Source organism: Sphaerodactylus townsendi, linkage group LG13 (assembly GCF_021028975.2).
Source record: "Sphaerodactylus townsendi isolate TG3544 linkage group LG13, MPM_Stown_v2.3, whole genome shotgun sequence".
NCBI classification, from domain to species: Eukaryota; Metazoa; Chordata; class Lepidosauria; order Squamata; family Sphaerodactylidae; genus Sphaerodactylus; species Sphaerodactylus townsendi.
The window spans coordinates 45,515,032-45,530,802 of NC_059437.1; the positions used below are offsets into that span (position 1 = coordinate 45,515,032).

A 15,771-nucleotide genomic window follows, 5' to 3' on the forward strand; every position below is an offset into this window, starting at 1 on the left:
CAGTGCTGGAAGGAAAGGTAAGTGGAGGGGCTGAACCGGAGGCAGCTCTGTGCGCAGCCGCCTCTCTGGCTCAGAGGATCTTCGGGGCCGTTGGGTGGTAAAATTTGCCGACCCCTGTTCTAAGTTGAAACCAAGAATTTCCACTGGAAGTGAACACTGCAAGAGTTCTGATTTGTCTAAAATCTGCATGTTCTGATGTTATGCCAGTTACTGGAGACGGATGGCTGGGGAAATGCTGGCATCTCTGCCCTGCTTGTAGGCTTTCCGGATGTTGTTTGACCACTGAGAAAAACAGGATTCTGGGGCTAGATGGACCAGAAGTCTGATGATCAGCAGGGCTCTTCCACTGTGTCTTGCTTGCATCCATGTCAATGTATGTGCATGAACACGAGGGCACCGGACAATGCTCAGCCTGTCACCAAATGTGCCGGTGATGCTCATCCTGCATTGTTGACGATAGACTGCAGATCAGGGGCTCCCAATGTGATGTTCGTGGGTGCCATGTTTTTTGGAAGTGGGTGGGGCCTGATTGGGCTTTTGCCCAGCGAGGCTTCTGACTGACAACTGGAAATTTGATTGGCTGTGCAGATTTTTTTAAAATGTTGCCATCACAGCATAGGGGTCTACAGGGCGTTACTGAAGTTAAGCTGCGCCAATCATTTTTGTGGCTGGCTCCATCTCCTGCGGCAGGCATTTTATGAAAGCGACTTTTTTTTTTTGCTGCGCTTACCCTGTCAGAATTGCAAATGCACCTGCAGGCTCAAAAAGGTTGAGGACCCTGATGCAGGTCAATTATCTATCTAGGCGGTGCATTTGGAAACGCGCTTTCTACGTCGGCCACACTGTTGTTACCCATATCCACATCTAATTAATCGTGTAATATCAATAATAATCCTTTAGCTGCCCTTGTTTGCAGAAACTCAACACGCAGACTCACTGAGCCCTGCAATTCGCCTGCCTGCCTCTCTTCTGCATAGTTTTCAAGCAAGCTAATTGGTCAGCTGCACAGAGTTTCAAAGCAGGCAGGTAAAAGTCCCGTCCCCCTTTCTCAGGCGCTGCTCCCTTCCCACGGCATAGAGATCAGTTGGCTGCTTTCTTGTTATAAATAGATCAAATGATCAAAAGATAACTGGCTCCAAAGTAAACAGAAATTGGATTGATACTGAAATCCGAAGGGTGAAGGCTGCCCACACAAAAAGCAATTATCTGTGTTGAAATCTTAACGAGCTGTTTGGGACGCCTGTTTTACAAGATGTAATGGAACCTCTCTTTCCCCTCCCCTCTTTTATTCAACTAACAAAGTTGGGGTCTCCACAAGCTCATTTTCCATGAATGGGCGTTTTTGTTACAGGAACAAGGAGAGTTGTACATCAGGAGTTGTACAGATACCATTTCCTGCCTCTGTGTGGGCTGAGAGAGTTCTGTGACTGGCCCAAGGCTACCCAGCAGGCTTCATGTGGAGATGCAGGGAATCAAACCCAGTTCTCCAGATTAGAGTCTACCACTCTTAACCACTATAACACGCTGGCTCTCTTGCACATCATCATTTATTTACTGTGTTTATACTCCCCCTTTCTTCCCAATGGAGAGCCAAAGTGGCTTATATTATTCTTTCCTCCTCCTATGATATTCATTCCACAGCTCTGTGAGGTAGGCTAGGGAAGAACCTAAGAACATAAGAAGGAGCCTGCTGGATCAGGCCAGAGTCCATCTAGTCCAGCACTCCGCTATTCGCAGTGGCCCACCAGGTGCCTTTGGGAGCTCACCTGCAGGATGTGAAAGCAAGGGCCTTCTGCTGCTGCTGCTGCTCCGGAGCACCTGGTCTGCTAAGGCATTTGCAATCTCAGATCATCAAGACTGGTAGCCATAGATCGACTTCTCCTCCATAAATCTGTCCAAGCCCCTTTTAAAACTAACCAGGTTAACGGCCATCACCACCTCCTGTGGCAAAGGTGGTGTTATTAAAAGGTAAAGTTATTGAAAGGTAATTAAAAGGTAAACTTGAAACTTGTTATTAAAAGGTAAAGTGACTAGTCAAAGATGGTCCAGCAAGCTTCCGTGTCAGCAAGAGGAGTCAAACCTAAGTCTCGCAGATCCTAATGACTCCACCACGACATACTGGCTCAGGTCTACCTTACCTGCCCCGCCCCCATTCGGGGAAAATAATTTCCACTGAAAAAGCCAGAATGGAGATCTCTGGCAACCTCCGCAGAACAGCTTGAAAAATGCTCCCAACTGCTGTGCCAGGAAGAGTAGTTCATGCTGCTTGGACTCGTGTCTTGCAAGCTGCCTGTGGGCTCACTCCATGAAGTCCTCAGCTTGCAGAGACAAGAGCAGCATTCACGGTGTGAGCAAAGATAAAGCTGCTGGGAGACTCCTTCTCCATAAGTGTGGGAAAGGAAAATAAGAAAATGCATTTGCATGAAATGGAGGTCCCAGAAAAAGAAGTATGCGTGGCTCAAGTGGGATTTCTTTAAAAAACAAAGGCTTGGCAAAGGCTTTCACGGCCGGATTCAACTGGTTCTGGCCACACAGCCCAGAAAACCCACCAGAACCAAAACAAAGGCTTATTATTTCAATAATCACACTAATGCCGCCAGGTCTTCCTTCCTTCCTTCTGAGCACATCTGAATTGTAAGCTCCAACTGGTTGGACAGTTGTCTCCTTGCTCCCGGGATCTCTGGGAAATGTAGTTTCTGTGTGCACAGAAGGGCAGGAACGGCTAGAAACTACCTAAAAAGGAGACTGAGACATCACTGCAATTAGACAGACAGATGTTTCTTGCTGAAAGTGCCTCGAAGTTCCCTAAATGGGAGATTTCTAGGAAGCTATATAAGAGCTTGCTGAAAAGAAAATGTGGATGCAGGTTTTTTTTATTATCTGAAATGATCTGACCTAATCGTAACAGGAAACTTGAATAACTGACCCTACACAAATGAATTTAATCAACTTGACCACGGTGGTAAGCATTGGTTATTATGACCTATTTGGGGCTTGGGCTCCTCAGAAGGAGGCCCATTATACATGGAACATTCTTACCTGTGGAGTGGAGCTGTAGTAGGGTCTCCTCGCCTTTCTCTGTGTACACACAAGGAAGCATTCACTGCCTGCCCCTCAGCTTGTTTGCTGAAGTCTCAATCGGCCTCTACTTTTCTTGGTTCTCTTAACTCCACCCATCAACTCCCTCTTAAAGGCAAAGATCTAATCACCCTCTGCAGTTGCAAGTTAATCCCCTTTAAATTGCAGTTTTATCAATACAGTGGAACCTCGGTTTATGATGACTTCAGATTTAGTCTGTTTCGGATATCATCGATTGTCGTCAGCCGTTGTATTGCCTCGGCTTTCGTTGGTCACCTCGTATTACATCGGCATGCCGACGAAATCTGAGGTGACTTTTGCGTAACTAAGCTGTATCGTTTGCGTTGCGCCTGTGCAAACGGCGTACCTCAGTTTTCTGTGCAGACAACGACAAAAAACTCACATTTTGCACTGGGCTATATTTTCCCTAGATACGCCTCTGATATGCGGTGTACAGGGATGGAGTAGAGACTTCCACATTGTTTCATGGCAACTAAGAGAGCAACTGGGCAATGATAAGAAAGATATTCACAAGAGTGCCCCTGATGTCACCTCTGAGGTCCTGGAGGCCACGTAACTCTCTTCAGAAGCCCTGCTCACTGAAACTCCTGCTGGGAAGACACAGGAAGTAACCGAAGTGGAACGCCAGAGGATCTTTAATGCCTCCATCTGGGCAGCCCTAATAGAACCGAATGGAGTGTCTCCTCCAGAATTTAAAATAGCTTTGTCCGCAGAGAATTTTCACTCCTCTAGCTCAGATTCGAAGGCAACCCTGCGTCGTTTTCCTGCCTCAGCTGTTCTGGAGGCTGTTGCCATTCTCAAAACTTGACAAGCTTCTTTGTCAGCAAAATACGCACCGCAGTGATTTTGACGGACAGCCGAGACACTTCTCACACGGTGCAACCAGACCTGCCTTTGCCATGTTAGTTTTTCATGCAGTGACTTTGCGCTGCTTTGGTGCAACAAATATGCCAGCTGCTGGCCTGCCTGATTTTTGTTCTGTTTCATTTTTCCGAGCATGCTAAAGACTCGTGCTAGCTAGGGTACAGGAACGTTCCACAGACGGGTGATATAATTTTTGTGCTGCTGCTGCTGTTTAACAGAGATGGAAGAAAAACGGCACGGCAGGAATCCTCCATAATCCAACTGTTCTAGATGGATGGGCAGAGCAGTTCGGCAGCGCGACTGAATCCCCACGATTGAGCCAGCCGCAGTGAAGTGAAAAAAAGCACCTCCCGCTTCGGCCCCTTTTCCCAGGCCTGGCACACAGCTCACTTTACAAACAACTGAGCGACAGCATCTGTGTAATGAACTGGACTCCATCAGAAGTCGAGTCCTTCCCCTCCCCGTTTTTGACAGACAGGCAATGATTTTTATAATTGTTTACAAAGGAGAGATGCAGCAGGAGACCCATAAACACAAACCGAGGAGAGGAACGCTGGAAGCCACATTGACACTCTCACATTCCGAGCAAACAGCATAAGAGGAATGCGGGCAAGTGGGCAGTTGCCAATGGCCTCTTTCTGATCATCCTTTACTGTCACTAAAGTGGAACTCAAAACATTTGAGTCCTCAAAGGAGAGGGAAATGCAATCTTGGCTGCTTCCCCTTTCAAAATTCAATCCACCAAACTCATAATTGCCAGCTTGTTTCTTCTCCATTAGCTAAAATTCAATATTCAACTTGGGCAGCCAAATCTTCCAAACGCTCTATAATATTATTTACAGGCTTTCCTATGCTGTGTAGATGTATATTTAATGCCAAGGCTTATAAATAATATGGTAAGGGACCTATCTGTATATAAGAGGGGGGGAAATTGAATTTGATACTTGCCCTGAATCCACAGGTGCATGTGTGAAGCACCTACATAAATAACAAGTTAACAAAGTAACCCGCCTACCATAAAGCACCTCAATCAATTCTCGCAGCACTCCAGTAAAGTCGGAGAAGTTTCAGCCATGCTGCGCAGCACCTGGATTGGAGCTGAATGCTTTGCTATGATTTTCCAGCAGCCCTAACGCTTATGCCATTCTGAGATGAGGGGATGGCGACAAGTCCTCCATTTATTGCGGTGCCAGCTAGATTTACGCAAATCGGGATTAGATGACACAGAAGTAAATGTGCCAGCATCCAATTCTGCTGGTACTTCAACAACAGCAGAGCTCTGCTCAAACAGAACAAACAGAACACTTGGGTAGTTTGCCCAAGGACAAGCTTCAATGTTGGGTAGGTGGGTCCCCCCGCTCCCCGCTTCTCCGTTGTTTTGCTTTTGAGTTCTATTTTATATATATAAAACTGTGCAGTACATATATGACTGAGTGGCATTTCACAGATGTTGAGAGCCACTTCGGGCTCTCAATCAAATCCATTAATATATACATAAAGACACTCTGAGCGAGGATAAATATGAAGCAGTAAATAAACATTCAGAGCGAGTCCAGTAATTTCTGTCCAGATTGGCAGCCGCTATCTGGGACCTAAAGCAGCGGAAGGCCTTTCCCACCACCTGCTGCCAGACGGCCTTTCAACAGAGATGCTGCCAGGGATTGAGCTGTCTTCTACACGATCTCTGCCAATAAGTGTGGATGCTGGTCCCCAGAGGAAAAAAAAATGGCAACTGACTAGTAAGCAAAATGTTTACTGTCCTAGGGCAACTCTGGTGCTTCAGATGTTCATGGACTACAATTCCCATCAGCCCACCGTAGTCCATGAATACCTGAAGCACTACAGTTGGACACCCCTGTCCTAGGGGAACCACAAATGACAAGACTAGAAAGGGCAGATGGGACATCTGCTCTCTGACTGTAAGCACCTTTAGTATTACGCAAGCTGGCAGCTGTGGAGAATCACGGGGGAGGAAAAGAAATGAACTATTTGGGAATTCCTTTGTTTCTTAAACACTACTATCTTCCCCTGCAGTATTTTATAACCTCTTAAGTGTTTACTTAAGTGTCTTAAGCAGGTCAAATTCTCCGAGTTCCTGCTAACTAGAGTTGCTGATATCTGGGTAAGCTCCTCTTGAATTACAAATGATCTCCAGATGACCGAGACCAGTTCCTCTGGAGGTCAGGGCAATTTTGAAGGGCAAACTCTGTGGCATCTCATCCCCGCTGAGCTCTCTTCACCCTTCGAACTCCACCCTCCCCAAGCACCAGGATTTCACAACGCAGAGTTGCCATCCAAAATTCTATTTTTCAAAATATTTGTTCTGCCTACCTGGGGAGTTCTCTGAGTATACAGCAACTCTTGGCTTGTCTTCAACGGCTATCAGAGATAGCCTGAAATGGAAAATCTGAACAGAATGGTCGCTCCCATTAATCAACCAGGAAATTATCCTGCACAAGTGCCATGAAGTTAGTTTGGTAGAGTGGTTAGAGCATTGGACTAGGGTCTGGGAGACCCAGGCTTGACTCACCACTCTACCATGGATGATTGCCAGGTGACTCTTAGCATGTCACCTGGCAATCACGTATTCTTAGCATGACCTTTGTCACAGGGCAGAGTACCATATAAGCCAGAGGTGGGATCCAGCAGGTTCTCACAGGTTCCCGAGAGTAGGTTACTAATTATTTGTGTGTGCCAAGAGGGGGTTACTAATGGGTGATTTTGCCACGTGATTTTTGCCTTAGTTACGCCCCTTGAAGCAGTCTAGCAGGAGGTGCACCAGCGTGCGTGGCAGCCTGCGCCTGCGTGCATTCGTTAACCCCCAAGGACCGGCGCAGCGGCTGCATCCTTGCCACAGCCCCACCCAGCAATGCCCCGCCCCTGGAATGCCTGGCCACGCCCCCATCGTGCCCCGCTCAGCCCCATTGGCGCTACGCCACAGTTTGAATCCCACCACCATGGGAACCTGCTACTAAAACTTTTGGATCCAACCACTGATATAAGCTGCTTTGAATGCTCATTGGGGAAGAAGGTTGGATATAAAGGAAGGAAGGATGGGAAAGAAGGAAAGAAAGAAAGAACAGAATACAAAATTTACTTGTTTGACCCAGCCAAGTTCAAAGTTTACCCATCTGCACTGCTTTTGGCAGGCGCTCTTAGTCCAGTGGATCATCACAAATTCTGTATGAATGCCGAACCCCATGAGTATTATTTGCCACTTGCCTTGTTCACTCGCACAATGAAGAACTGTCCTCTTCAAAATGGATAAGCAGACTGCATTGTGTGTGAACAGAAAAAGAAGAAAATTGGGCATATATTCCTTCTAAAAAGGGACAGGCTGATCATATGAATTTGCTTTTTAATTAAGGGGTTGATTTTTCATGCTTTCTTTAGTCCTTCAGTCTGAAAACTGGTTAAAATCCATTTTAAGCTGCTTAACATTTTATGTTTTTAGTCTGTGGCTAGATTTTTAATGTCCCATTTCAGTTAACAGCTTCAGTGGCATATTATGTTTTTATTATCTTTGACTTCACAGGCTGTCTTGGGCAGGCGCTTTTGGAATTCAGACCCGGCACGGTGGGAGCAGCAACAAAACGGTTGATACAAAATGGCTGTCGGGGATAAAATTATTGCCACAGCTTAACTTCAGTAACATAGAATAGATCGTTGTGGAGTGGTGGAAGCTGCCGCTAAAGGAGCTGCTTGACAAATCTGCCCAGCCAATCAGATCTCCAATAATCCGTCAGAATCCTTGATGGGCAAAAGCCCTATCTGGCCCGCCCACTTCCTAAAAACACTTGGTGGGCCCTGGAAAAGGTGTCAGCAGCACCATGTTGGAGACCGCTGCTGTATGGTCTTAGGCAAAGAAGCCTCTTTCCCAGCATCTGCCAGGGGCAATTCTCTGGCCAGGCAACTACTTGGAGTGCCATAACATGGAGTGTATCCATGCATTATAGGGGCTCAGCTCACTCCAACCATCAGCAAAACATGATGTGCCTGTCATCTGCTCCTTAATGCCCAGTCCTGGCCAAGGCTCTGCAGTAATTACACAGGGGTTTGGACTCAGTCATGGTGTGGGCCCAAATGATGGGTACAACTTACCTGAGGCAACAATATCTTGAACTGACAGCCAACTCAAAGGAGTCCAACACATCTGACATCCATCTAACTCAGGGGAGTTCAACTCTGGCTCTCCAGATATTCATGGACTGTGATTCCCATCAGCCCCTGTCAGCTTGGCCAACTAGTTGATGGGAATTGTAGTCCATGAACATCTGGAGGACCAGAGTTGAACACCCCTGATCTAACTAGTGAAGCCAGGGACTGAACTTACCTTCTATATGCCAACCATCTCTGGGATTGCCAGAGCAGAGCCTGCAACCTCCAGAAGACATTTGGCAGGGGGCCTTGTGTGCCAGGATCACACTGATTTCACTTCCAGCAAAAACCATAAGCGACATCTTTAGATGCTTTAACATAGAGCTTGTGTAAACACTAGAGTAGCCACTACGTCACTCGCAATTTTTACCAGAAGTGACATCAGTTTTCCAGCACAAAGCTGGCACATGCTCTGCCCCCCCCCCCACTATATCCTCCCATTGACTTCTCAGAGTAGGGATTTGGGGAGGTCTTCTGCTACACAGGGATGCTGAGCATCCCTAATCTGCTCCCACACCAGAGCTACGGCCCTTCCCTAAAAGACAGGCCAATGTGGAAGCAGATTTTTTTGAGTCCGTTACATTCCATTTATCTTAATAGTGACTACTTGGGCCAACACTGGCTCCAGAGGCGGAGAACTCACGGGGACATGTGAGGTCACATGTCCCCGGGCCCACGTCAGCGGGTCACGGGGGGAGCGGAGAATCACCTCCACACACACCCCCTCCCATCGGCCCCGCCCCACCAGGCTGCTCCTTCGGCCAGCGGAGGCTCCGCCAGCCAAAGGAGCAATCTAGCTGGGCCACTGCCAGGTGCCCCTTGGCTCCGCCCCGCCGAAGGGTGCATGGCAGCAGCCCTAGCCAGGCTAGGGTAAGTGGGATGCATGGGGGGAGGCAGAGCTGTTGTTGCCCCGGGCCCCTTACGCCTCTGGCTCTATTTTTTTAACTGAGAGGTCAGCAATTGAAGTTGGGACCTTCTGCATGCAAAGCATGTACTCGACCACCACTGAGTCACGGTCCCTGCCCTTAATCAATTAGTTAAATTATTAACGTAATTATGCAAAAGACCCAGGCTTCAGCTGCATCCAGAAAGCTCCAGGAGGTCTTCCAAAGAAAAATCCAGCCTATACATAATTGACTTCGACACGCTGCACAGAAAATCTCACCAGTCTTCCTGGCATATTTTGAAAGCATGTCATCCCAGAGCTATGTTTAAACAAGAGCGAGCCTTAGTGACCAGCTCTGAACTTCCTTTTCTCGGGAGATTTTTTTCCCTCCAATAGCTCTCCTGTTCTCATACCTTCCAGCTGAGACACAACCAAGCGTAAGGTTACATCACCATGGGAGGGCCAGGCTTGCGTTCCTCACTGCTGAGCTCAGCAGAATCAAAGCTCCAGTTGGATATTCTTGCATGAGGGACAAGCAACATCACACCCAGGGCACATCTGCCTGCAGACAGGAAGCAAGGTTGCTGCCATGGCAACCTCCATTCACCAGCACTCATTGGCAGAAGGCTCTTCCTACCTGCCACTGATGCTCTATGCTTGGAGCAAAAAAAATGGTGGTGGCCGTTGCTCCTTCCCAGTAAAGCAAGGCAACGGAGCAGGCGGCCAGCTGATTTTCACCTTGCAAAAAAAAAAAAGGGTGTGTGTGTGTTTCTGTTCGTTTTTGTTGTTTGCAGAATAAGTTTCTAGACGTTCTTTAACAAGCAGGCGCATGCGCAGCCTACTGCCCTACTGCCTTATCTACACGGAAAATGGAAATCATTCCCGGGTCACGCATGCTCCAAAGGGCAAACAGTTCAATGAGCATTAGGAGAACAAAAGTGACAGGCAAGGAGCCGAGCTAATGATTTATGTTGCTCCGCATCTGTGGAGCAGCAAGGCTGGCCTGTTAAAGGATGCTCAGCGGGCTCTGAGGAGGCACATCTCATTGCTGGAAACCTTCCACAGGAACTGATGCCTCAGGGACTAATTGCATGTGGCACACAAATGTGTACAACTAATTCCAGAACAAGCCGCTTTTGGAATGAATGATGGGAAGTGCAAAGGACTGTGGGGAGGATCTGCTCACCCTTTCCGAGTCCAGTAGTTTCCCATTCCACACACGCTCTTCTTGCTAGATTACCCCCCCCACACACACACACACACACACAACTCTTTGGTTCTCTGAGTCTGGAATCCCAGATTTGGAGCAAAGAGGCCAAGGACAGACAATGAGTAACGCATCCAAGAAGGGAGGGTGGAGAACTTTGTAGCAGAAGCAAGGGCTGGCTAATCAGGGCAGATCTCTTCCTAAAAGAAACAAGGGGGGGGGGTTATGACTGACACATGTACCTGCCAGTCAGCATCATACAACTTTGGCCCCTGCTGCAAACAGGGTTGCTTTGAGTTCAGGGCAGGGGGAAGGTGGTTTGTCAATCTGAAATGAAGGGACTGTGCTCCTACCTCAGGGTGAGAACTGGACAGCCGGATTCCTGCCTTCTCAAACTTAGTTAATGGTTTTAATGGTATAAGGTTTAAAGTTTGTAAGTTCAGGAAGCCTGTTTTCGATTCAGTTGGTCGGCTTAAAGATATAGCATTCACAGTTGCACTAAGTATGCCATCACTCACAGCCGAATTATGGCAACTCCGTAGAGTTTTCAAGGTAAATGAGAAGCAGAGGTAGTTTGCCATTGACTTCCTCCGCAGAGTCTTCCTTGGTGGTTTCCCTTCCAAGTACCGACCCTGTTTAGCTTCCAAGATCTGTGGTGAATGGGCTACGCCATGCTACCTTCCCTCTCCTATATCAATTAGACATATTTAAATGGCAGTAAGCCTTATAAACCTAATGTTTGCTCAAATGAAAGTCTAGGGTTTTTCCCAGGCATGCCATCAAAGTGGGTGGTGGTAGAAAGTGTCGTCAAGTCAAGAGACAAACAGAGATGGTTTTGCCACTGCCTACCTCTGCATAGCAACCCTGAGTGGCTCCCATCCACGTATGAACGTGGGCTGGCCCTGCTTAGCTTTTGAGGTCTGATGAGATCAGGGTAGACTAGGCCAGTGGTGGTGAGCCTTTGGCACTCCAGATGTTATGGACTACAATTCCCATCAGGCTTTGCCAGCATGGCCAATTGGGACTAGGCTATTCGGGTCAGGGCATCCAAGAGTGGGGGAATCTTACATTCACATACAAACTACAGTTATGTCCAATGCCAAAAAAGCGTGTGTGGGATTTGTACAACATTTTTAGGGGGTCATCTTAAATTCAGGATTGTCTTCCTTTCAACTAAATATGTCGTCTCTGAAAGGATGCTTCCAGTTTCCTGCCTCTCCACCCAAGTGTTCTGGGCTCACTGCTGCTTTCTACCCTATCAAAGAAACAGGTGGGGTCAAGGTGAATGCCACTCGATCGAAAGTAATGAAAACCATCTCCAAGTTCCGTTTTCAAAAGGAAAAAAACATGACAGGAAGCCGTTTCTCTGCTGCATCCGAAGGTGAGGAGCAGCCAGCTGGTTCCCAGACTCCACATTCTTGATGGATGAGGAGAGGTGAGAATTTAATGTACTGAGTGGGGGTGGGGGTGGGGAGGGAGTTTGCCACATAAAAGACCCGCGAGAGAAAACCTCCCATCCGAGGTAATAAAGCTCCTCTGACACAAGACGCTGCAAGACAGATGAGCAATCTTTAACTCCCTTTGTAAATTAGGACTGCCACTGGGGATTATGATGAGCAATGTACTTAGCGCAGCCGTGGAAATATGAGATTCTTAAGCATCCCTTGTGGGAAGCCTGGAGATTGCATGCCAAGCGCAGAGAGGACTTTAATGCACTAACACGGGGATGTTTTATCGCACTGGGAGACCTCCTTCCAAGTGCCACTGGTGGAGGAGAGCGGCATCGCGGGCGGCATTAATCAGCCCCTCGCAGTCGCCAGATTCCATCGCCAGTGTCGAGGCTAATTGCAAAGGGCAGGAGAGGACACGAAGCCGGCTGGGAGAAAACGAAAGGGCCGCGAGGAGGATCTCAGAAGAGTGGCGGAGGTGGGCTTTCCAAAAGACGCATTCAAGGAGAAGCCCGTGGAGTTCTTTAAAAAGCCATTTGCTTCATGTCCTGCCCCCTTGGCAACTGAGCAGCACCCATAAATCAGGAAGAAACCACTCACATTATTAGATGGTTCCACCATCTCAGAAGAACTATCCCTTTCTGTGCAAAAAGAACGGGAACGCCTCTTCTTGGGCGGCCCATGCCATCTGTGGGTTTTGTCTATATTTGAATTTTAAATAATCTGCTGTCCAATTCATTCAGTTTACCGGACTGAGGACTCCATAATGCAGCCCGGCACACACTTTTCCCAGGTGCCTCCCTGCTTCAAACACTGCTGACGTTGTGTGGAATACAGCCATGCAAACACTGCAATCTCACTGCAAAGGAAGCCTGGGCTTTCCCGCCAGTTTTTGAGGCGGTTGCTATCACAATTCCTGAACAGAAGGGTCACAGAATAAAGGCAAAGCAGACAACACAACGAGGCAAAGAGGAAGAAAGAAAGAAGTCAGAGAGCCAAGCCTCAGTTAAGTGTGTTTCAAGAACAAAAGGGCTGAGCCTCACACTTTGGGAACTACTCAACTCCCTTGCTCTGCTTTGCATCCTTCTCCCTCGCCCTCTGCCCTGGTGCCAACTCCTCCTCGCTTCTCTAAATGCTTGTATCAATAAATAACAAGCAGCAACCCTTTCTGGCTCCACCCTTCCTCTCCCGGTCTTCTTCTGCCCTCCCTGATGATTGGGAGGGCATTTTAAAAACTTTATTTCAGACAAGCTTCTGTTTTGAAAACAAGTTTCTCTCTCTTGCAGCAAGGACGGGCGAATGGGAGTGTGTGCAGGGGAAGGAAGACAATATCAGCGAGATCTGTGCCTTTAATGCTGTTGATGGGCAGAGTTAAGAGAAGCAACAAAAGGAGAGGCCAGTTGAGACTCAAGGAAACAACCGTGGGGCAGGCACTGGGCTGCCTCCTGGTGTGTGAACAGACAAATGCAAGGAGAGCCCTCTCTGCATGCCTGCTGCATAGAGAAGAGTTCCGAGGTCAGTGTGTCCAATGTAATTGGCCAGTGTGTGTGTGGGGGGTGTGTGTGTGTGTGCGGAGTAGACTTTTTTCCAGACCTGACCTCATTTCAGTTCGCTGTCTCCTTGCCAGCAGCTTTGCTTCTGTGACATCAGATCTATGCTTACCAGCACCAGTTCTAGCCATCAGCTCCCTCCGCCAGGTCTGTCATGCCTCTTTGAGGAGCAAAGACATTTCCCACCATGACAGAAACATTCTAGATTCTGTCAGAGAGGACTGTTTTCTTTTCTGTGGGTCAGCTCATGAAGAGAGAGTGTCACTCACATAAGCCTGCACAAGTCTGCATACTGGAAGTGCTCGGTGCTTAATTTAGGAAGTGCAAAGTGCGACAACTTTACTTGGCTGAAAGAGCCACTCCCCACCACAGAAACTTTATTCAGATCTTAATGGGAGAGCATCAAGTTAACCCAGCAATTGGCTTCTGACTGCTATCCAAAGCAAAGGCCAAACAGAACTGAGGGTAGCACTTTCATAGTTACTTTGATCTGTATGTAATCTGCAATCAAGGCTATCAAGAGAACTCATGGCTGAATTTTAGCTCACAGCTCATTCTCTTAACCACTAAATTAAGGTGCAAGTGCTGCCCAAGTCACCACCCCCACAAATATTGTAGAGCATCACAGACTTTAAAAATATCAGGCAGCAATTCACAGCTATCTTCCTTTGTCTTTCTGAAGGCACGAGGTTCATTTTTTGGTTTGTTTCCGACTCAATGTCAGGAACAAACGGTGCTTTAAACCCAGAATTGTTTAAGTAGCATTTATCACCGCTTATTAGACAAAAGACCCTTGTGATTAAAGTCCCATGGAGAGCTGTCTGACTTTCCACAGGAACAGCCATGCACCATTTCCAGTTCCCCCAGGTCATAATGAACAGTAGATCAATTCAACTTAACTACCCCCTTTTATATGAGAATTTTACAAGACACTTATGACTGGATTCTCTTCATTCAACAGAGTCACAACCAAGGACCGTAGCCTTAAACAGCTGATCAAAATGCAGTGTGTGCATGTATTTTTTTTCCTTCTTGCATACCTGCAAAAAAGTAGGTGCTCAATCAAATCAAGCCTGAACTCTCCCTAGAAGCTAACATTTTTAAAGCGAAGTTATCATACTTTGGTTACATTATGAGAAGACAAGACTCACTGGAAAAGACAATCATGCTAGGAAAACTTGAAGGCAGCAGGAAGAGAGGAGGAACCAACATGAGATGGATTGACTCAATTAAGGAACCCATGGCCCTCTGTTTTCAAGACCTCAGAAAGGCTACTACCAATAGGATTTTTAGAGGTCATTAATTCACAGGATCTCCATAAGTTGGAAGAGACTTGACAGCACTAAATGCACAAACACAACCAGGGTTAGCTAAGCATCACTGGTGCCGACTATAATAGATCCTCCTCCATCCATTACTGTTGCTGCCCAGTAGCCACACTTCAGGGGTTCCTCTGCCCCATCAACCACTGGAACTGCCTGTCCTCATCTGCTGATCTGGCTGTTGATTCCTCGAGCGGGTGGACACATCTCATTGATCCTTTTATCAGTAGGAACGGAAGGAGGAAGTGAGATCAAAGAGTGGGGTAGATACTATCTCCCATCCTACCGTACCAAGTTGCTGTAAGTATAAAATGGGGAAATGGAACATGCACATGGCTCTGAGCTCCTTGGAGGATGAGTAGGATACAAACATGAGGAGCAGGATGGAAAAAGTCAATGGATATTTGCGCACCTGTGCTCTGCCTTGCAGTGAGTTTACATTCCCTCCGGGTTAGATTTTCCATTACGCATTCATTTTGGCCTCTTCCAAACTCACTGCGCCTCATGTCAGAGAAGCACCACGGTTTTCGAAACCTGGTAAAGCGCGACTTTTCCTCCCCCTTCGCTTTTCCTGTAAAGTGAATCAGGATGCGTTTCTCTTCCTTTTGGGTTTTCTCACAGCTCCCTGATGAGATACGTTCCTATGTAATTAACAGCAGCCATTTTTTATACAGATGTGAGCCACTCTTTAGTCTGTCTGCCAGCCAGCTTCGGATTCTGAAGCCCAAAGGGGCAGTGACTGACAGGGGGGATAGTATGAATATCAGAGCTAGCATGACATAATAGATCCACTCGGCCATAAAGCTGAATGACCTTGGGCTCATCCTTGCCTCTCAGTCTGACCTACCTCACAGGGTAGTTGTGAAGAGAAAATGGAAAGAGAACAATCATGTGGGCTACCCTGAGCTCTTTAACAGAATAGGATAAACCTGTGGTAGACAGACTGCTGGAGGAGACAGCTTTACAGCTGCTTTCACATGTTTCAAAGCTGGAGTCCCGGCATTCAAACAGGTTCAAACTGCTTCGCTCTGACTCAGATTAAGGCCTGGATAACAGCCCCCTTGCAGCATTCGTGACTGACTGACAACTGTTCCCCACCCAGCAAAGTGGCACCTCAACACAATAATAACCATGGCCATGTTCATTTCTATGTATTCAAAACCACGCGTGGCCCACTGGCAGGCTCTCACGCGATCCTATTCTAAATATCAAATGTAACTTCAATTTAGAATAGGAT

The 15,771-nt window shown here is 47.3% G+C and overlaps 1 protein-coding gene across 10 annotated transcripts in view; it reads right to left on the reverse strand.

Moving 5' to 3' along the window:
• ARVCF (ARVCF delta catenin family member) overlaps nt 1-15,771 on the reverse strand; it is a 482,167-nt gene that overhangs the window by 41,085 nt on the left and 425,311 nt on the right. For 8 of the 10 annotated variants that reach the window (XM_048514629.1, XM_048514620.1, XM_048514623.1 and 5 more), the window contains one exon: nt 14,947-15,105. The exons of the other annotated variants lie outside the window; for them this stretch is intronic. In XM_048514629.1, the coding sequence (XP_048370586.1) occupies nt 14,947-15,105 (159 nt within the window). The remainder of the gene's footprint in view (nt 1-14,946; nt 15,106-15,771) is intronic. 10 annotated transcript variants of the gene reach the window in all.